Source organism: Scleropages formosus, chromosome 21, assembly GCF_900964775.1.
Source record: "Scleropages formosus chromosome 21, fSclFor1.1, whole genome shotgun sequence".
NCBI classification, from domain to species: domain Eukaryota; kingdom Metazoa; phylum Chordata; class Actinopteri; order Osteoglossiformes; family Osteoglossidae; genus Scleropages; species Scleropages formosus.
The window spans coordinates 18,516,513-18,539,368 of record NC_041826.1 but is presented as its reverse complement, the minus strand read 5'-3'; the positions used below and the strand labels follow the sequence as shown (position 1 = coordinate 18,539,368).

At 42.2% G+C, this 22,856-nt stretch overlaps 1 protein-coding gene across 1 annotated transcript; it reads left to right on the top strand.

Moving 5' to 3' along the window:
* Positions 1–7,754: 7,754 nt before the first annotated feature.
* On the top strand, positions 7,755–22,480 carry mtpn (myotrophin). The gene is made up of 4 exons (XM_018730203.2): positions 7,755–8,206; positions 14,238–14,351; positions 15,443–15,526; positions 21,163–22,480. The coding sequence occupies exons 1-4, from the start codon at positions 8,135–8,137 to the stop codon at positions 21,247–21,249; spliced, it is 357 nt and encodes a 118-aa protein (XP_018585719.1). The 5' UTR covers positions 7,755–8,134; the 3' UTR covers positions 21,250–22,480.
* Positions 22,481–22,856: the final 376 nt, after the last annotated feature.

The window sequence follows — 22,856 nt, the reverse complement described above, 5'->3', positions numbered from 1 at the left end:
GGATCTTAATATTATTAAGAAAGAATTAAGATGATGATAATAATAATAATAATAATAATAATAAAACCAGTGACAGCTGGTAGCATATTGGTTTGAGGTGCTGCCTTTAGACCCAATGGTCACAGGTTTGATTTCCATCCATGAACAAGGTACTTACTTTATGAATACTCTAGTAATGATTGCCTAGCTGTATTAATGGGTACATGATTGTAAGAAGCTTAACACTCTGAGCTGCTTTAGAGAAAAGTGTCAGCTAAATGAAAGAATGTGATGGTTATATTAACGGGATAGCTCGAAGTGGAGCGCTTACATCAGTTGCCTTCGTGCCCAAAGGTCACAGGTTTGAGTCCCAGATCCAGCTGTTGTGCCCATGACCAAGATACTTAAATTGTTCCAGTAAAATTACCTGGCTGTGCAAATGGATACATCATTGTAAGGTGCTTTGGAGAAAAGTGTCAGCTAAATGAATAAATATAAATAAATAGCTAATTGCGCTCAAACACTTGAGTAATACCAGTGTTCGAACAGTCATCCCCTTACACCGAGGAGTGAAATAAATATGCTCTGTTATAGAAAGAAATAAAGTCTACAGGTTTTGCCCCGGCACCCCAAGAAGAGGCCATATTTTCCTGTGTGAGTCGGGGCTCTTGTTCATCTTCCCTTTCAAGCGCTCGGCAGGTGTGTGCGATTGATTCAGGTGGCTGTAGGGAAATTCTGCCTCTTATTTCACTCTATGCAGTGGTATAAAAAACAGTCTGCTCTCCAGCTTTTCGGACAACTCGCACCATGGGCACAGAGCACATGCTGCAGCGTGAAATTTATTTGGAGTTTCTTCACCCCGATGGTAGTGAGCCATGGATAATTATAAATGGCCCGTTATAATAGCCTACATAAAAATACAGTGCATACTGTATGGGATGAAAAGGCTTCCAAGCAAATAATGACAAAATCAGCAATCAAATTATATCAAACCTCAAGTCCTTCTCACAGACTGATTGTATAACAGGGATTCCAGAATGTTCTCATGTCTTCATAACTAACGGAGGTCCCGCAAGTGGACAGCACCCTCGCTTTGTCCGAGATCATTTTCGTTGTTTTCATTACCCAGTGTATTCCAGGAGGACTGCATACACCAATTAGATACTGTTTACTCATAATTGAAAATCTGAGATTGTTGTGCTGCCCCAGAGACCAGCGCACCAGTCTGCGAAGTCTCTAGAAACTGGTGTGGCGACTCCATCGCCAAGACAGATTTCCTGAAATCCAGATGAACTCCCCAGATCTCGGCGGTTGGTATTCAAGGCGCTGACTCCTACAAAGCGAGGGGCCTTCAGCAAGCAAACAAAGTAATCTTCTGCCCAGGTATATCAGTGCATAACTGCTTGCAGCAAGATTTAAATGATTCAAAAAAGGGTCTTTGTATAACTTAAATTGGACTGGTTGGGTATTGAAAGTGAGTTTTTCATTGCTGAGTGAAAGTATCCCCTTTGCCAAGCCAATCTTGTACGGATGGAATAACTATGCGGAAGTGAGAAAAAGTTTGAACTGATTTAATCGTATCTGACCCCACCGTCTCCCTTTCGGTTAGCATGAACTTCCATGAAGATGGAAGATTTTTATTCCCATTAAAGTAAAAGCCCCTATAAGAGCGCCGTTAATGTTTCCAGACATTTTTCTCCTTATTTGTATGACATACTGAAGTACACACTCCATCTCATATTCTTTATTATTTGAATATACTGTCCATGCATCAAGAGCTTCTGTCTGTATACACAATACATTATAGACACATCACTTTATTGTATTATTAAAGAAAATATTGTAATATTAAAGGATAAGCTTCAGAGGGCAAGAAAATGGTACATTCGGTTCCATCACATGCAGACTTCTAAAAGAGGCGATGGCAGTAGGTGAAGACTGAGGTTAAACATGGAGGAAAGAGAGAGTAACAGATTATAGATTGATGTCTCTCGCCGTGAGCGGAACAGTAAGAGTCAGTGCTGAAGATGGAGAATGAGTGCAGTGATTCAAGCCTAATAACTTGTCACATCCAATCAGTAGCTACATCCACAACGAAGAGCAGAATCCCATTCTCAGGGGCAAGCTGTGGTTGATGATGAGTAAGTGGAAGACGGGGACAGTCTGTGCTGGGCTTGGGCAGTAGGTGGTGGGAAGGGCCAGTGCGTTCTGTACGAGGAAATTGCTTGTTTGACAGTGACCGGTGCTGGTGGACGCAGGGAACGTATGGTACAACGCAGGGAGGACAATGCTTTAATGTTATCTGTACCACCGTAAGCATTACTTCGACTAACCTTTCATTGCGCAATATACACCTGCACTGTGTACACATGACAAAAAACTTAACTTGACTTGTCTTCTTCGGCCATCAAGTTGCACTATCTGTCCAGAACTATTATCCAGCTTCATACATTACGCAGCTTCACAGTCCCAACACAAGCAGAAGAGATGTTGCTGATGCGAGGTGTTCTTTAGCCAGTCTGCCATCCGTTTTTCTTAGAAAAGGGCCTGTCCTCAAAATCGTAATGAAACGTCCAACAATGTGACTGGGGATCAAATGCCAGCCCATACTTACATCCCATCGAGCCTGCAGGCCACAGTTCCAGCACAGCAATTGCAGTGTATTAGCCTAGTGCCCCAACACTGACTCCAAGATGCTTGAGTGTCTGGGCCCTGGCAGAAACTGACAGTCCTGTGTCCCCTCACTCATCTCCCATAATCCTGTGTCCTGTCAGTCACCTACAATCCTCTTTCCGTTCACGTAGCTGCACGCAATCCTGTGTTCCTTCTCACGGTCACCTGCAATCCTATATGGCCTCTTAGTCCCTGAGAACCGAGTGTCACTTCACACAGTCACCCAGTGCTTCACCAGCTGCCCCATGTTACACACAGCCCAGTTACTGCTAAATGTAGGCATAATTTCCTATCTACATTGTGTAGTATTAATTTAAATATGATTCAATCCAAGTTTACACTTTTTCATATAAAAGGGGCAATATTTCACATATTTGTTTTTACGCAATATCACCCTATTATTAGATATAAAGAATATAAAGAGGTTTACACATTTTAATTTGCCTGCAGCTCAGGACCGACATTGAAATGTGTTACATGTACATCCTGGAGGACGCAAATTGAGGAACGGTGACACAGACACAAAGAGGTTTGCGAGAGAGACATGATTGGATGATCAGCAGCTTCAGAGGGCATTTCAGCTGCAAAGCTGGATCATGGCACCTCCAGCTACAGCTTCCTCTCCTATTGCAGTCCACAGAGGCCCGTCAATTACGATAAGGCAATGCCGCATGCTTGACTCCACTGGAATAAATTACACAAATTATCGGCAACACTGGTTTGCATCATAGGCGTCGGGCGTTGCTCCGTGACACAGACGACCTGGGACTTTGAATGAAAAACATGACACAATGCACAGAAAACAAAGTAGAGACAGCAGCAAAAAAAAAAAAAGATAGAGCTTCCTTTTTTTAAAAAGGTTGCTTATAATCTGGTTTTGACAATTAGCTGGATTCATTTCTAAAAGTTGGCTTTGAAAAGTTAGCTGATTCCCTCTCTCTTTTGCAAGATTACATTTCCTCTTGATTAAGAAGTTGTGTAACTGCAAAATGCATTTTTTTCCTTATACATTTTCTTATGTTACAAAGTACAGATGTGATATTTCTACCTCCTGCTGAAGTGTGAACTTAATTATGTTAATTCAAAATGCTTTCCTTAATATTGAGTGCGCTGCACAGGCACTCGAGGCAAATCAATCTGCATCGCACTCGGATAGATAGAGCTATAGTGAGGAATTATAGAAAAACTCTTTGAGCGGGTACATTTATCGACAATGTAACGACAGAGTTACAAAACATTGCAAGCGAAAGCTGCCACTTTTTGGATCAGGAGCCAGTTACATGTGACAGCGCCCCCCGGAGGGACTGACAGGCTTATTTCTCCCTTGGAAATGTTTTAAGACTATACAACATTTGGGATTATTTAATCTCCTGTATGTGATCGAGAACAGTGTGTGCAGCGACAAAGAGAAGCTGACTCGATTATGGCATTCCACCCCTGGTTGCACACAAGACATGTTCCTGCCACACACTCGCCTGAACAAGGAATATACCTCGATTTAATACCCAGTCCCTTCATTCTTAATTAAGAAGGACTGCAATGAAAATGGATCACACAATCCAGCTGGATGATGGCGCAAGAAAAGTTTAGTAAACACCACTTCCCTAAAAACACATCAAACAAAATTTTTGCTATATCTATGTACAGATTTTATTAAATAAAAATGAAAATATACTGTAGGTATCCCAAGTTATACAGACCTAATTCGTTCCTGAAAACAGTTTGTATACTAAGAATCCGTAAACCGAGAGGTCCTTTCCCGTTATTTTAAAAAGGAAAAAAATATATATGTTCCTGGACTTTACGGACATGCCCAAATATCTGCACAAACACCCTCTAAACAATTAACAAACAGTGATCAAAACATGACATACTCGAGAAGGAAATGAAAGACTCAATTAGGGCAGAAATTTTCTTTTTTTACTGAAGTACTGTACAGTAAGTATACATAAACATATGAAAGACACATACAGCACATTTATGTTTAAATTTGCATTCAGTTCAGGAGAGAACTCAAAGCCCGAGTCCAAGACAGGTCAGTTTTGAGATACATGAACAAAGAAAAAAAAACATAAAAAAGAAAAAAATGTAATAAAACAACTTGAAAAACAATGCGAAATTAAAAAGAGGTTATCATATGATGTTGAAAAGTCTGCGCCCCATTGGCTCATGACTTCTACGGTATATTATCAGGAGAAAGTACCCGAAAGCACCCAAAAAAAGTCTATCATACCGGGAGCAGTCAGTCTGTATACCAGACATGGATACAACCTGTTATACAGAAAATCTGTAAATCGAGAGTGTGTATACCTGGGAATACCTGTCTTTTAAAATAAATACTGATAAACAGGCAATGCAACATGACTGTAAACAGGAGACGGTGCTGTCTGACGTACGGTTACAGCAAATTGCTGAAATATCCTTATATCCTTATATCTTACAGTGACAGTTCTTAGTAATGTGTGAACAGAGATTGGCATATGCTGTTGTTTACGTTAGTGAAGTACATTTTTGCGATTGTCCGGAGAGAAATGTGGTAGTAGAACATGATACATTGGCCTGTCAAACACAGATTGCCCTCAATGCTCTGTGTCCTCCACCCCTCCCACCGGATGGAATTTTATCGTCAGATCATCTCCTTGTCGGCTTGATAAAGCCACATCAAACAGCATTAAAAGATGCTCAGATTGCTGTTTTTAATCGTCTGCTGGGAGCAAGGCAGGCTTTATTTCTCCAAACAGAAGGAGTCTAGGCTCAAGGTTACGGTTTTAAAACAAGAAAGTAGGCGAGAATCTCATTAGCTTATTTTTTTTCTCTCTGTTTGCAAGATTGAATTCCCTCCAAACAGTGACTTCTACGGTCCGCTTTGCCTTGAGCCCAATATGTTTCTCCTCAAGAGTGTTTACTCCACGCAATGGCGGCTGGGACAAGGAGCTTTGTCATCCATCCCTAGTTCATCAAGGGAAACAGGCCGAGACACAGAGTTGTTTTCTCCAGCAGACAGAGAGCAGGATAAAGGGGAGAAGAATGGATCTAAGACCAAGCATTGGGCAGCCGGACTTGTCAGTTCCGCTCTTGACTTGGAACACGTTGCTGACTTTGCTTTAGTATGCCGATCAGCAGCAGCGCTGGGCCTTTTTGGCCTGTTTCAGTTTGAATAACAGTATGATATGTTACGCACCATGTGATTTATTTGCAATGCCTATTGAAAAACAGAAGGCAGGATATTAAAATGGAAATGACCACAGAGAATAGACGGAGAATATAGGGAGTGTGTTTCTCCGTTCCACCTCCACACCACACCTGTGCCCCAACCCTCTCTTTCCTGCCATTCCTTTATTGCTTACACCTCGCAAACAAACGACCTGTAATGCGCAGCAACGCTGGAAGGCTTTCCACACCCCTCATTCTGGAGCCTCACGTCTCTCTTTCACTGCGCTACTGCTGAGGAAAGCAAAATGTGGCTTCAGGCAGCTCTCCCATCCAATTGTTGCTATGAATCTCTGCATGTTTATATATTTCATACCACTGTGTTACCACCTTTGTAGTGGGTGGATTGACCTCAAAAGTTATTTCATTCGCTGCCATCTGGTTCACCTGCGATGATTTGTCATCGGAGCTGTGATCTTACTACCCCCGGCAGTCCGTGGACGCGGGGAAATTTCCGTGAAAAAAGTTCTGCAAAGAAGGAGTCTGTAAATATCAAGGTTTATTTTGTCCCTGTTACGTTTAGACGCTGGCGTTGAAGTACGGTGTATATGAATGATTTTAAAATTTTAAATTACGCAACATCCACTGTTGTATTCCAGTAATGATACCCTGTTTACTGTCGGGGGGGAGCGGTGGTGCAGCGGGTTCGGCCGAGTCCTGCTCTCTGGCGAGTCCCGCTTGGGGTGCCTTGTGATGGACTGGCGTCCCGTCCTGGGTGTGTCCCTTGCCCCTTCAGCATTACGCCCTGTGTTGCTGGGTTAGACTCTGGCTCGCCAAGACCCTGCTTGGGACAAGCGGCTTCAGCCTGTGTGTGTTTACTGTCACCATTATTACAATGCAAGCAAAGTACAGTTATAAACAAAGAGCTTGACAGAAAATAAAGAGCAGTTTTGCATTGCCTTTGAATACTATCAAGTGCTGTAGCCTAAATTAAACGCTTATACTTCATCAAAATACAGGAAGCATGAGTCTGAGCATTAAAGGAGCTGTTTTTAAATATTTTCCTGTAACTTAAGTATAAAGTATGATTTTTTATAAGGCAAAAGCATTTCAACAGTTTAAATACATGAAGCTCGCAGGAATGATATTATTAACTGAGTTCTATGAACAGGGGACAATGTGCCACCAGTGAAGGCTATAGCCTGAAAACATTTTATTCGGTTTGAAATGACCGCGTCAGCCATCTTGGTTATTTGTGGCCATCTTTAGTCCTGTTGATGTAAGCATTTTTTTTTTTTAATTTGAATGCTGTTTGTTTATTTGAAAGGTATCATTAATTATTGTAGTACAACAATCGGTGTGCACCATTAAAAATGCAGCAAGTAAAACAGGTGGTACTTGCATGTATGTGTAGTGTGTGTGTGTATGTGTGTGGTCTCGCAGTCTTGCGAGGAAAACACATCAAAAGAGCTACTAATTGCTCTCTGCACCAGGACACGAGTTGTTAAGCTCATTAGCAGACACCAGGGATGCGGGGAGCACACCCAGTTGCTGCTTATCCTGTGCTTTTCATAGATTAGTTGAGCAACTCCCTGCACACAGTTGTATTAGTCCTGTTTTCCCAGTGGCACCGGGTATTAGGCTGTGGCATTGTGATCTACTTTTAATTTTACTTGTGCTGACAGGATGATGCGTTATCGACCTTACTTCAGCCATAACTATAAATGCAATGTTGCAGAAAGACAAACAGTTCATTGCTGAAAGGTGGAAATATTTATTTTATTAAAAAAAAAAAAAAAAAAAAAAAAACTCCAATAATAACAATATCGGTTAGCGATTAGCGCCTGCCGCCATCTTGACGAAGGAGGCTGTGGCTTCCGCTTGTCACGTGCTCCGCTACAGTGTGCCGCGGCGCGAGGACTCATTGGTCAGGGCCGTTCTGCGTTACCTTCCGGTGTGCCGCCTCGGAAATAGTTTTCTCTGGAAAAAAAAGGCGGATCCCTCGTCTGACGCCTGTCTTTGAAACTTTCTTTTAAACAATAAAGCAGCGTGTGCGCGTTTGTCCACTGCGAGCGTGCTGCTGCCGGCTCATTTTGAAATATATACGTCATTTTAATTCTGTCAGCGCATTGCAGCGGTGTGGGTCGCGCGCTACTTCGCGACGCCGGTGGTGGTAGCGCGTTAGCGAGCGCGACGGGAGGCGCACGCGACAGAAGTTCACAGTCCGGTGAGCTCGTCGTTCAGGCTGTTCCGTTATTTCAGTGTTTTGGCCGAAGAGACGCGGCGCTGCGCAGTCCACGGTGACGGTGGGTGAGAGAGCGGGCCAGAGAAAATGGGCGACAAGGAACTGATGTGGGCGCTGAAGAACGGAGATCTGGACGAGGTGAAGAACCTGCTTGTGAAGGTGAGGCAGAGTGTGTCTGAGGGAGGGAAGGGTTTTGAGGGAGGAGCCGGGAGCTCTGCTAGTCGAGGCGGGAAATAGCGGCCCGAACGGCGCTGTGGCCGAGTGCAGTGTAACGGCCACAGGCCGCTCGGCAACTTGAGTACGAGGGCGAGGCCTGCGCCCAGTGTAGCAGTAGTGTGTGTAGGGCATGTAGGAGTCTTGGAGACGGCCTCCTCGCTCGAGTAGGAGCGCAGGGCCAGGTGATGTGTGTGGGCTGACTGTGCGTGTGTTTTTTGCCCCCCTTCTTTGCCCCCTGGAGCTCAGTGACACAATGAATGCTAATGGTGGTGGTATGCCGCGCTGGCGGGTGCACAGCAGCAGTTCGCCGTCCTCCCTCGCCCAGCAGCCACGCTGTGTAGTTATTTTCTGTGATTAACTTTGCCGACATTTAGTGGCAGAAATTAGTCGACGCGCTGTTTTCAGGAGATACGAGAGGCCTGTGTATCACACACTAGACACCTCTGTCTGTACGCCTGATTCTAAAGTTGGGGTGGGGGTGAAGGCGGCAGGCCGCTTTGCAAATTTTTAAATAAAAGCTCCAAGTGAGCGTCGGTGAACGGGCTCAGGACGTACTGCGACGTCCCCGGTGTCAGCAGCCGAGCGCTTGTCAACTGCACGACGTCACGCGCCTGCGGTGGGCGGGGCCTCGCGCGGGACCAAGAACAATGAGACCCCGGAAGAGGCAGAATAGCTATTAGCTGTGACTGTATTGTCACTAACGTGACTGTAGCGCGGCTCTGATCAGACGTGACAACGCCCAAGTGTGTGTGTGTGTGTGTGTGTGTGTGTGTGTGTGTGTGTGGTGGCCGCACTTGAGCTGGGACACCATCTCTATCATGGCCATCCTCTGCCCAGCCCTGCGACAGCACAAGTTTTCAACTGAATGAAGTTTTGCAAAACGTGTACGCTTTGCATTTATTATTCTGGCAGAAATCCTTTTCCAGCACAATCTTATATTGATTCTGTTAATGTTGGTTTTTGTTTATTAACCTTTCTTTGACTCTTCTGTTGAAGGCAGCTTGCCATGTTAATCAGCTGTACAGTGATTTACCCTTTATAATTACATTTATTAATGTAGCAGATGGAAGTCCCTTTGGAGAAAAGCAACACTATAGTGTTATCAGCCCACACACGTTATTCACTAAGGTGACTTACACTGCTAGATACACTCCTTACACTGGGTCACTCATCCATACATCAGTGAAACACACACTCTCCATCACTCCCACACTATGGGTGAACCTGAACAGCATGTCTTTGGGCTATGGGAGGAAATCGGAGCACCCAGAGGAAACCCATGCAGACGTGGGCAGAACATGCAAACTCCACACAGACTGAGCAGGGATCAAACCCATGTTTTCTCGCATCACCCAGATGCTGTGAGACAGCAGCGCTACTCGTTGTGCCGCCCATAGTTATATAGCAGTGTTATCTTACTGTATCAGTTCAGGGTAAGTACTTGGTCCACAGAACTGCAGTAGGAGTCGCATTAAACCAGCAAATTTTAGGCTGTAAAATAGTAGCCCTAACGAAGATATTTAGTCCTGAAATAAACAGTAAGTAAATGAGTAAAATTTAGAAGTCAAATTCCTTTGATTTAACACACGTATTTTCTTACATTTTGTCCATAAAAGGCGACTTCTTTAAGCTACAGGTTTTAGATGTCTGTCATTTGAGATGCTGGTGTTTAGAACTGCTATGTTGATGCATTTGGTTTTGTGGTTCAAGAGGTCAGAGTCTATTATTAGACTAACTTAAAATTCTTTGAGATGTATGCCAGGTTCTTCACAACTCCTGTGTTACTATACAGAAAAATAGATTAATTGGATTAATAATGTAAAAATATCCCTTTCACTCCACTACAATTCAGAGTTGTTGCTGCAGTGTTGTCATTTTTTGTTGCAGCGCATTTCCTTTGTTATACAAACAGGATAAAAACAAACAGCCAGACATATGGTTGCTGCTGGTCTTGAGTTTCTATGTAGTTGGTCTTTGTGTGTGTTTTGTTAAGTCATCACATCTGACATTGACCAGTGTGAAAAGTGTCAGTCATTGTTTGCAAACTGAATTGTGAGAAAGAGGTATTTTGTCTGAACATGCTGGTATGACCTTTCTGGAATGTGAAATCCTCAACACATTATTATGCTGGAACAAACTTTACAGTAAAAATGTATACAAGGGGAAGGTCAAGTCTCTGAGTGTTCCCATGAGTTTGAATATGTCTGCAAGTTCTAACACGTAGTAATAGTAGAATCAAGCATCAACTTGCAGCCCAGGTAGCATCAGGCCTGTTGCATGTCAGGAAGATGCCTTTTTACTATCATGGTTATGCAACGGCGCTGCTGTTAAAGTGCAGCGCCTCAAAAGGGGAAGTTGCACAAACCAAGCCCCTTCCTGTCCAGCTAACATTTCCCTAATTTTGCCCATTTTGTCAAACTTTTGTCCCGTCACACAAATTATAATTTGTAAGAAGCTAATTACTGTATCTCTGTGGTACTTTTAAGCATGTCAAGATTTCTGCAGACACTTGCATATTAGCATTTTCTGCACAATATGCAACTCAAGCACTAAGGTTGTGTTTGTGGCAGTTTTTTCTTTTAAATGAGCCATTTGTAAGGGACATGCATAAAATAGTATATAAATGCATGTATGTATAGTTGGACCTCACGATATGCCCATTCGCATAAGTTAGACTTTTTTATATTTATTTAGTTACTAAATGCTTTTCTCCAAAGCACCTTGCAGTGATTATTTAACTTACCTGACGTCTTTATCCAAAAAGACTTAGAATTCTAGGTGCACCACACTAAACTCCCTGCGATCATTCGCCCATCTGTACAGCAGAACAGTGTACCCTCTACGCTGCGGTCAGTTTGGTCACCAGTTCACCTGTGACACATCTTTGGACTGTGGGAGGAAACCCAAAGGCGGAACATGCATTCTTCACACCACTGAGCAGAGATCAAACTCGCATCGAATCGCACGGTCCAGGCACTGTGAGGCGCCACGTCAACTTGTCTGTGAATTCATCTGTATTGTTTTCATTGATTTCATTTGTCTTAATGTTTTTTTAACCCACATTAAAGGTTGAATTAATACATAATGTACATTTTGGTTTGTGACCGTTAACTAAGTGTATGCTACGAAAGAGCTGAACAAGCACAGGTAGACAGCTATATAGTATTATACAGAAATGATTTGTAAGTGACAGAGTAGTTAATATAGCTTGTGCAGCTGGTAGCACAGTGGTTAGAGCTGCTGCCTTTAGTCCCAAAGGTTGCAGGTTTGAATCACAACTCCAGCTGTACTACCCTTAAGCAAGGTAGTTAGCCTCAAATGCTCCAGTAAAAACTACCCAGCTGTAAGTGCCTTAATGTTGTTAGTCACTTTGGAGAAAAGCATCAGCTTATCATTACTAATGTTAACTAGTGAAGTAACTATCCACTTTCATGGCATTTGGAGATGTTTGACCATAAATGGGCATCAGTTTTGTGGCTGAAGAATGCATAAAAATGTTTGCCAATTAAACTAATGGCAATTGTGTCTTTCAGTTCTGAGAATTTAGTTTAAAAATTTTCAGGAACCTGTTACATCTATGAAGTGGAAGACTAAAGGTGTAGACTGTTCTAGTAATGTGTAAATAGGGACATGGGTTTTTTTAATTGCTCTAAAGTGTTTTTTTCTTTTTATTGTGACATTGTTTCCAGTCTGTGGTTGTTTTGTTAAGAGGGACTGCCTTACAAGGAAAACAAATGTTCTGCATGCAGTTAAGTCAAATTACAATTTTTTTTCCTGTGGAGAAAAAATTTTCATGAGAAATGGTTTTGTATGAAATCTTTTTGAAGAAATGCTTTCTGGATAACTTTTGCTTCTCTTGAAATATTGATTTTGGAAGCATCATAGCATCCTGAGAGATGCCGTTTAAAGAGATTAAATGAAATGCAATGTGACAGTTGCTGGATTTAGTAGATATCAGTTCCATTTGTACAAAGAGGTGACAGTAGCATGGACTGTACTCCTGTACCAGTGCTTGGCACAGTGGTGATGATGGTGAGAAGTCGGGTTGCTCCTACCTGAGCGTTTGCAGCATTTGCACCACAGCATCTCTGCATGAATACCAGCTACCTGACTAGAGAGGTGACCAGCAAATTACCGACACTGGTCTCTTCTGCTTTCTGCAGAGGCAGAATACTCCTGTAGTCCCAATTACTCTTTGAGCAGCACCTCTGATGCAGAACAAATGAAAAACCGATTCAGATATAAAATGTAGGTCCTTTTGTCCTCTTCAGCAGGTATTATTCATTAACCTCTTTCTGCCTTTGTATTTTACCATAAGAATGCATTATAAAAAGATGTGCAGTGCCACTTCAGAAACCCCTGCAACACAGTATCCTAATGTTTTAAAGATCCTCCATCGAAGCTTTGCATACCTGACCAGTTGTGTTGCTAGCAGTCATGGATTTAGGTGATCTAGTTGTCAAGCTTCACTCACACTGTGGTCATTCCTGTAAAGCGGACTTTGGGTTTTGTGTCTGAGGCTTTTGGTGTTAATTTTATTTTCAACCTCTGCCTATCCAGCCATTTTGGGTGTGGTTTTACTTGAGTATTTCCTCCTTCAAAGCTACTGATTGTATCATATTTAATCAGGTGATCACCAATGCTGACCAATTTTTTTTTTTTTTTTTTTTTAATAATCTCTTACCAACAGTGACCGTCTCACCATGTTTTGGTGGTAACATTAAAAATGTGACTGACTCATCTTCTGTCAAGAGTGGCAGCCCAGGTCTCAATCTGTATTGCGTTTTCTCGCTGTTTGTACTTCTTGGTCTTGCAGAGCTTTGAGCCAGGGAGCTGGGGGTTTGAGTGAGGTGGCTGCTGTTGTGAGCTCTTTGATTTGGATTGTTAGGTGTGGTGTGGGATGTGATGAGTTAATTTCTCTGACTACAGATGGAACCGAGTGCATGGCAGTAGTTTGCTTATTCATGATTTATTGCAGGCCATCATCCGAGTTGTTGCATGCCTTTATTGAAATGTGGAATGAGCCATCTTTGCTTTGTCTGACAGAAGCTGTGTTCCTTTCACCCATCAAAATGGACTTGCAAGTACTGGGAACAAAATTGTGCCCTGCTGCTTTTAACAGACACATTGTTAATTTTGACGTTTAGATGGCACTGGTTTTATGGTATTTGTGGATTAATAATATAGCATGAATAAGTTAGACTAGTGCCTGATTCTGATATTGCAAAGCCATTGTTTTTGTTTGTGTGGAATACAAACTGTATCCAGCTCACACAGTACTATCTGGGGGGGGTCACATACAGAGCTTACTTTAAGCAATGAATCAGTTAGTCTTCTGGAGTTAATGCCAAATTTAGTTTTTCTTTCAACTTGTGCGCGTGTACATGCACGAGGGTTCTCTCAGCCTGAAAAACGTGGGAACAAAATAAGCCCAACTTCTGTACGACATACCTTGTTTCAACATGCATGCATGTTGTACTCCAGTGCTGCAGGTTTTTTCCTGGCAATCAGCATACGGTTTCCATTGACTTACTGTATGTCTAGAATCACATAAAATACTGATAAAATGGCCCAGGAAAAACAGGGAATGAAGAAAAACCCAAGGATGCATTAGAAGTCACTTAGCACAATATGAGGATAGTCAAAGCAAGAATAGACAAATTACAGAAATCCAGCATTCAAGATATCGTGATTATGGGACGAGTAATTTCCTAATGGCAAATGTTTCTCCCTCATAACAACCAGCAACCTAGTTGTAGGATGTGCTTAAAAGAACTGCTTTCTATGTGAACGTTTCTTGTGTAATTTCTCAGCTTAGTAAGAGGTGTCGGGTAAAATATTTGTCAGTGACATCTGTGTTGTTTTGACAGATTTTCTTGCCTGTGTTTATGCATGCATTGTAAGCTTCACAGTAGTGAAGTGTCCTTATCGCTAGCCATGTGGCAGTCTCACCTCTTTTTAATGTTTTTGCCAGGATGAGGATGTGAACAGGACCCTGGAAGGTGGCCGCAAACCACTGCACTACGCCGCTGACTGTGGCCAGGCAGATGTGCTGGAGTTTCTCCTCTCCAAGGGTGCAGATGTAAATGTAAGCACCGGGGCTGCTGGGGAGGGTTAAGATCTTCTCATTAATGGTGCAAGTGTCATTCATCTTGCAGACAGATTTGCCAGTTAGGTGCAGTCCTGTAACTGTTTGAAGTTCAGGCTTTGAATCAATGATCAGCTTTTCTGTGCATGGACAGTGGGCCAGGCTCATGTGAAATAATAAAAATGAAACATATAATTTGTCACATTGGTGTGTCTGCTTAGCTGCTGGGCTCCCAGAACTGTTTGCTCACTTTCCTATCACATAAGCTTGTCTGATTTGCTAGACACCACACACACTGATGACCGCCCCCCCCACCCCAGGGTACTTGGCTCATGGAAGTGGGGCTTTCAACTGGCAGTGTAGAGTGAACTTCTTGTTTGTTATCCAGACAGTGCATTGTTCAACCATAAACACATCTGGAGGGAGTAAAAATAACTAGCTCTGGTTTATATGAAATCACTTCAAAACAACAGTACCTCCACATCAGGCAAACTGTCGCTTAAACTGATGTACATCCACTCCTTGGAAATGCCTTGGTGCAGTGATGGAGGTAATCAATTGGCTCCTATCTCACTCAGGAAGAAAACATTTCTTTGAGAAATAACCAATCAGGTACATATCACACAGGCTTGAAATGCTGTACTGCAAGGCGATTAGTGTGGTACAACCCTGCTGGCTGCTGCAGAAATGCAGTCACCAGGAACACGAGTACTTCTGTACGTGAAACACAGATATGCCCACAGGGTGAGGGAATGATCTCATTTCATTTGGTCATGGACATGTTCTAGACCTTAAACCCTGTGCCCAACAAGACCCTTCCTCGTTGTCCCCCTTTTAAATAAAAGCTAACGGTGGCCTCTGCTGAAAGAAAAGGCAACACAAAACAGTGGAAAAGTTGTACTTATTTTAAGTCTGCTGTTCTGAGAGGGAGATAAGGAACTGCTTTATAGAATGGATGGATACGTAAGATGTGTCTGTGTTGTTTGTGGTAGCTTATTGATTAGATAAGATGAAGAGTTTGTAAATGCAAGAAGTTGTGTTGGGAGTAATGTCACCATTGCATGAGATTCATAGAGTGCTTCTTTCCCCAGGCTCATGATAAGCACGGCATCACGCCTCTCTTGTCAGCAACCTATGAGGGCCACCTGGCCTGCGTCCGGATCCTTCTAGAAAAGGTACAGCAGCTGAACTTATGGATTGTACAGGTCTCGGACAGCTCTACTAGAGTTGACTGTTTTACGGTGCGAGCTTCCCAAAAATGTGGTTGGTTTCCACTTACGGCTTAAGCTTGTACAGCCCATTTTTGTCAGGGTTCTAGGATTTGCCACTACTTCTCCTTTATTGTTTATTACCAGCAATCTGACAATTTAGTGGAGTCATACTTGCACACTTGGTACAGGCTGCAGAACAGAGGATCACGTGACTATGTTAACGCCACCCCCTTTGGGTCGCAGCCGGGGATTGACTGCAGTCTCATGGACTGTCATTCATGGAATCCATCCAGGGCAGCCTAATCTCGAGGGGTCACGCTTGGAATTTCATACTTCAGTGAGCGCTCAATTCGCATCATGACATAAACAGGGGAACAGAATCACATGGGTATTTTCTTCAATTAAAGTTCCATCAAACCAGTTTTCTCAGATAGGACAAAATGACCCTTCACTTTCTTTTAAAAAAAAAAAAAAAAAAAAAAAACCTGACATAAAGCTTGTCCTTTTCAAACCTGTTCAAAGCAAAAAGTTCACTGCATGGTATTTTGAGGAGAATGTGTTTAAAGAACAGTGTGGCACACACTAACATCTGCTGGGTAGTTTCCCCAAACACTACAATATAAAATTCTGAGTTCTAGCTTTCATTTATTTTTCAGATGATTCATTTATTTCACTTCAGCAAGGAGAGAAGTAGCATGAGCCACAAGCATTGTTTTGACTATGGACAGGGAGTTGTAACCTGTGGACTCAAAATGACGACTAGCTGTACTGCCAACTTTTTTTTTTTTTTTTGTCGTAAATGACTCGTTTTTAACATTTACATTTATTTAGCAGATGTACGTCGCTTTGGAGAAAAACATCTGAAAACAACATAAAAAGGGTATTACATCAACAGAAGATTTCGATGCAGACATGATTCTAGAGTACAGTCAATTTGTCACCTTTCACCATGTGAACTAGTATACATCGCACAAGTAGCTGAATAAAGGCTTTTCAATCATTAAACAAATTATTAAAAATGATGAAACACAATTTACACATTAATCATGCACTTAGAGTTGGGGAGAAATGAGTCCAAAAGAGGTGAGTTTTGAAACCAATCTTAAATGCAGAGAGATATTCTACAGTTCTGAGTGAGAGGGGAAGCTCATTCCACCACATTGGAGCCGGAACTGAAAATCTTTGTGCTGACAGAGGTGGAAGAGCGTAGCAGTCTGTTTGGGTGTAGCAAGTGACCAGATCTTGTAGCTATCGGGGAGCAGTTCTGTTGATGGTTTTGTTAGCTGTAACCAGAGTCTTGAATTTTATCTAGACAGCTGTTGGAAGCCAATGCAGAGAGACAAGGAGGGGAGATATATGGAAACACTTTGGAAGGTCAAGCACGGCTCATGCAGCAGCATTCTGTATCAGCTGGAGAGGTTTGATGGTAGAGGCCCGAAGGCCAGACAGGAGAAAATTAGTGTTCCAGGTAGGACATTGCCATGGCCTGGATCGGGAGTTGCATAGTCTATAGTGAGATAGGGGGCAGGTCATGCAGGATGTATCTGCTCGACCAGGTTGTGACTTCTATATGTTGAGTATAGGACACAGTTCAGCCAGTCATTACTTCTAGGCTCTTATGAAAATGACTGAGTTGTCCAGTTTGACAGAGTTCTCGGCAGGATTACGGACCAGCTGCGTGGTGAAGGATCTCTGTTTTGGAGTGGTTGAGTTGTAGATGGTGATCAGACATTCAGCCAGAGATGTCTGAGAGGCAGGCAGCAGTGTGCGAGGAATCGTCTGTAGCTCCTGTGGAAAAGGAGAGGAAGAGCTGACTATCGACAGCGTAGCAGTGATAGTGTTGATCTTTCCCATCTTTCCTAAATAATGTTAATGGCATTAACTGAAATACCATGGTTGCCAGGATAATTCTGTCAGGAGTCAAGTTTTGTACACCCCTCATGCCCATCTGCATTGTTGCTGCACGGCTGCCAGTACATATGTATCCCACAGATATTTACCATTGTTTTTCACTGGCACATTGTGGTTTTGAACAATATTCAAAATGTCCTTTAAATATTTAGGAACGCCACATTTATTTTTAGATTTGTTAAAATACCATTCTCCTCAATATTGTTAAAATGGGAAGTGGTGTTCCTGGGCTTGGGGTGGGACTCGGATGATTAGCATCCACTGTGGCAGAGGTTGTCTGGGGTCACCCTCAACGTTTGGACTGCACTGCTGCTCCACTCATTATATACTCAATAAATGAGTACTTCTCTCTTTAGAGCAGTTAGCAATCTACTTGACACCTCTGAAATGTTCACTAGTCCTCATCCACTTTTTATTTGTCCTTTTAATTTTACATTTTTTTAAATTTTAACTTTAAACATTTATCTCAGTCCAGAATAATTTACCATTAGCTCTCAAAGACCATTAGAGCTAAATGTGACTTATGCCGTTTACAATAGTCAGTGCTTTCCAGACATTTAACAATAATGATAATTACAGCGATAATGCTTATAATGAAGGCTTTGGCATTAATTTAAAAATACTGGAGAATACGCTGCTCCTTGGCTCTCTTCGGGGGTTGTGCCCTTTGACCTCGATTGCCAGGATGGGCTGTGTAACTTGAGTAGACGGCTACATCTGCCCTTTGCGCCTTGGAGCTGTGCTCTTCACAGACTATCCTGAATTATTAACGGAATATTTAACCTTCATTTAACCCCAGCTGTCGGAGGAGAAGGTGGGAGGGTGCACTGGAGGTGAACTCCTGGATTAGTTGGTAGTTCCTTTTCCAGTTAAGTAGCCAAATTATTAATATTGGTTAATGAGCCATAGTTTAATAAATGGAAGAATTAACTTTTTACTCCCTCCAAGGCATGCTGTTCTTGTGCATGATAATATGGGCATTTCTAAAGTTTTATTATGTAAGACAGTTTATTCAGGGCTACAGGTAATGTTTTAAGTAGACCAAACATTAATACACAACAAAATATATAGAATACACATATTTACATACACACAGAGTAGAATAGTGAAGAGAGCCTAGCATTAAAGTGAAAATGTAAAAACAGGAACTATGGATATTTTTATAATCCAGGAATTTTGTAAAGATATTAAGTTGTGAGGAATTTCTAGCAGACTTGTGTGACTACTATCATAAAGTTACTTCCACAAGGCAAACAAAGGTCAAGGTGTCCTAGTCTGTGCCTGAGTATGTGAAAATCTCAGGATGGGTGTTATTTGTTAAAATTTCCTTAATATTAAACAGCTGACTTAGTTGGGGAATCGTAGTGTGATACCCTTGACCTGCTAACAGTATTGCGTTTTAACATTTCCCACGGCTGGAGTTTTAAATATAAATAAAAGTATTGTTTTTGCATTAGTGTTTAGGGAAGGACTGCTCAACTTACAGACCCAGAGAGCTGAGTCAGGCATATTTTCCTGATCTCTTGACACCACTATGAGGGAGTTCACTGACCCTACAGCAGACATGGTAATAGTAATAGCCTTCTTTTAGAATTTGCCATGTGTCTGTATAGAGAATATTCAATATTGTATGTACTGTCTTTTAGGGTAACTACACATCGAAACTAAATGTTTAACCCCCATTTGTCATAATCACATTTTTGCAGCGTTTCTGTTTTCATTTGTTTGTGGGCCTTCATACGTGCTCTTGCAGTGAGCCAAATGAAAGGTGCTAATGCATCTTTTTTTCTTGCTAGCTAAATTGTCAGTATATGCATTTGCACCAGTTTGTGATTGCTATAAAGGGAATTTTTCTTTAAAATGGCTAGCAAGTCAAAACCTGATGGTTCTGGTAGATTTAGCAATGAAAGTTAAAGCAGCATTGCAGTATGAAAATATTTTACTGTATTTTTATACCATTGTTCTATGTTAGGAGCCCTGTTATATAATGTAGCATTCATGCATGTGAATTGTTTTCTATATCCTTATTTATATATGAGTACTTATTGAACTCAAAGCCTTCTTATAGAATATTTTCAGGTCTTTTAAAAAATTTAAGTAAAAAATGTCCGTTATATTAATAGAACTAATGGGTACACATGGTCCTCTAAAATTTTGAAATAAATTCAATACATTCCTAATTTATTAATCGAAAGGGAATCAAAATTTCAATGCATCACTGAAAACTTCAAAGTAGTAAATATTTTGGTTTCTTCTACAGTGTAATTTTCAGCTGTTTTGGCGAGACACTGCCTCCGGTAGATGTTTGCTCCCCTGGGTATTTTTGTATGTTCCTTGTGTCCAGCTTCTTGAGTCACAGGCATCAGTTATTCCAAAAGAGATATCGATTCCTTTTGATGTGATGTTGAATAAAATAAAGCCCTGTACAGTACGCAGGGCCTGACTCCATCCACATGATCAATAGGGCTGTGTGGCCGTCCGGTTCGGAAACAGTTTCGTAGTCGCCGTGCTTCTCCCATACTGATTATGCATCTGCATCTTTGCACTTCAATCAATAGTGGTCTAATGACACCTTAATGGATATTCCTCTGGGAGTCCAGGGTGAATTACCAGTTTGATTTTTATCACACAAGGATGTAGAACATGCTCTCTCAAGCCAGGGGGACCCATTCTTGTCTAGTCTTAAGTCACCCATGGGACATGTAGAAAAATGATAGCAGAAGGGTGGTGTGTGGAACGTGTGCCAAGAGAAGCAAGCCAGAGCATACTCTGCTGGGCCTCCAGGGTAAACATGGCAAGGGGTTTAAGAGCTGCTAGCCAAAGTTCCAGATCTGCACAGGTTTAGAGCTGCTGTCTCTCAGACAAGTGAGCATGTTGTCCCCACGGGCAGCGCTCTAAATTGGGCCTTCAGAGCGAGCGTGAAGGGCGTCCCTGACGAGCACGGAGGTGAAATAATAATGGTCTCCCCTGGGCTTTGCTAGACTCATTTTGTGCAGACGTACCTGGACAACAAAGAGTGCCGTTTTTCATTCTGTCTTCCTGATTCTGAATGCTCATGGGTTTTTGTCCCAGCCCAGTTACAGTGCCATTGGCTTTTCTGTCCTGACTAAAATCTAACTCGGGTTCTAATCCGCTTACCTATGCATTTAAAGCCGAATGTGCAGTTGCTGCTTGAAATGTTCTCTCAGAGGTAATTGTATTCAGGCATTTTAAGGCTTGGTTTTAAAATTGGGGCTCTCAGTGAGTCATGCTCTGAAATGACTAAGGGGATAAATGACTTGATTAGATTTCTCTTCCCTGTCACAATTAAAGCTAGGTGAATTGCCCATCTCAGACCCCTACCAGTGGTTCCTGTAATCGCTCCTCTGAACTGCGGGTCCTGGCACCAAAACTGGGTCAGTCCCTCCCTAGTCAGTTTTCCCCACCCCCCTCCAAAGACCTCTCAAACTTTCTGACCAATCTCCGTGATCATTATAAGTTAAGAAGCCAGTGTTGCCAGAGGAGACAGGAAGACTTCTCTCTCTGGAGTTTATTTTTTTGGTAAGTGAGCTCCTTACGTTTGTTTCATGTCTGCCAGGTTTCCCCCGAGCATTTGAGGGCTGGGTTTGCTGCCACTTTTCATTTCTCTGTTAGTGATTGGTAATGGAAATGTCAATCAGATTTTCTTTTCTTTGTTGTTTCTGCTGCAGGGAGCAGACAAGACCCGGAAAGGTCCAGATGGCCGGTGTGCCTTCGAAGCAGCAGAGAGCGATGATATCAAGGCCCTTCTCAAGTGAGGGGAACAAACCAACCAACTAACGGACGGACGCACTGATCCCCGACAGACAAGATGGATAGAATCCCTCCTCCCACCCTTTGTCTTTCCCCTGCTTTGCCTGGTTGTGGGTTTTGTTTGTTGGATTTTGATTCACAATTTTATTTTAACTTTTGAGTCCCCCCTTCTGTCCCTGCTTCCTTTACTGTAGTAATTTAGCTATGTGACAAAACCCATACGTTATCTCTCCTATAAGGACCAATCGTTGAGGGACTACACCCTATGCCAGGACCTTGAATACCGTGGTATACATGGACTCATACATAGACTCTAGTAAAGCAAGTTAGCTCTTATGCATCTGCTGGCTTTTCTAATCCTGTGATCAACCTTCTATATTGAGAGAAGGAAGGTCAGACAATTATTTTTTGTTGTTTTTTTTTTTTTTTAAGTACTGTAGAGCCGTTTTGTCATAGTTATGATGATAAAGTCAACAACATTAATTAGGCTAAATAGTTTAATAGTTGAAAAGAAGCTTGACAAGCTGATACATGTGGCTCATGCTGTCCCTGCTCTGGTGCCTGTACTCTGGAGCCAAACTGGGATTCTGGAGGTTTTTGACGGGGTGGTTTGAGCCCCTCTGTCACCATTCCCCACAGTCTTTCACCCACCACTTAAACACTCTTGCTGCAGTTTGACAGATTCGACAGCTTACTAGTGCAATCCGGCCACAGTCTCTCCTAGTTTCCTGTTTTTCTCTACAGTTTTGAAGTGCATTAATTAATTACACATTTCTCTGATGTTGCGATAAATATGAAAAATCAGCAGTGTTGATGAAGTTTGAGTTGTGGGTTTCTCTTTGGTAGTAGGAACATTTTTGTCATCAGAAGAGCCATTCTGTTTCAACACCTTTGTTTTTCTGCCATGTTTCAAAGAGATGGTGAAAGGGTTGACATGGAAGGACTCACTAGGAGGGTTGTGCTGCATTTGATGTGTCTGTTGATTTAAAGTAGCTCTTCCTCTGTCAGGTTCTTCACCCAGGGTTTGATTAGCTTACCTTGCTGGTCCTGCTGCATGTCAGGGCTGCTTCTGCTTTTAGGCTGTTTAAAACGGTTGCTCTTCTCAGTCGCTTTCAAGACAGAAAACGAAAAAGAAAAAAACAGAAGGAACGATAAAATCCAAAGATGCAAATGGCATCATGCTTTATATCTTGCATCCTTGTGAAAAACAAACCTTAATAAAAAACAGAACTGAAACATTTCTGTGGGTATTTTCTTGTTGGCTGTTTTAGAACATTTCCCTCCACTTCTCCAGAACAGGTTGTTTTAGTAATACTTTGTTACTGTTGAGCCTCTTGGCTAGAACATGATCTTCACTGAAGATCACACACATTCTGCATAAATTTTGAGCCTGAAGTAGTTACTGCAGCTCTCTGTCAATGGTAATATGAAATGCTGACCTGTGGAAATCCTGCCTGCCTATGCTTTCTTCTTCACAGGGTGGCTAGGCACTTGCCACCCATATTGATTTTGCCAGGACTCCTCAAACATCTCATTGCTGCTTCAGTCCCACAATTGTTCCTGAAACCTTATAGCCCGAGTCTTTGTTTCAACTCTTCAGTTCCTGGCTCAG

Excerpts from the sequence above, each read along its gene's own strand:
- mtpn (XM_018730203.2), top strand. The coding sequence starts at position 8,135 with ATGGGCGACAAGGAACTGATGTGGGCGCTGAAGAACGGAGATCTGGAC. Across the intron at positions 8,207-14,237 it reads TGAAGAACCTGCTTGTGAAG|GATGAGGATGTGAACAGGAC; the intron begins GTGAGGCAGAGT and ends TGTTTTTGCCAG. Across the intron at positions 15,527-21,162 it reads TCCGGATCCTTCTAGAAAAG|GGAGCAGACAAGACCCGGAA; the intron begins GTACAGCAGCTG and ends TTTCTGCTGCAG.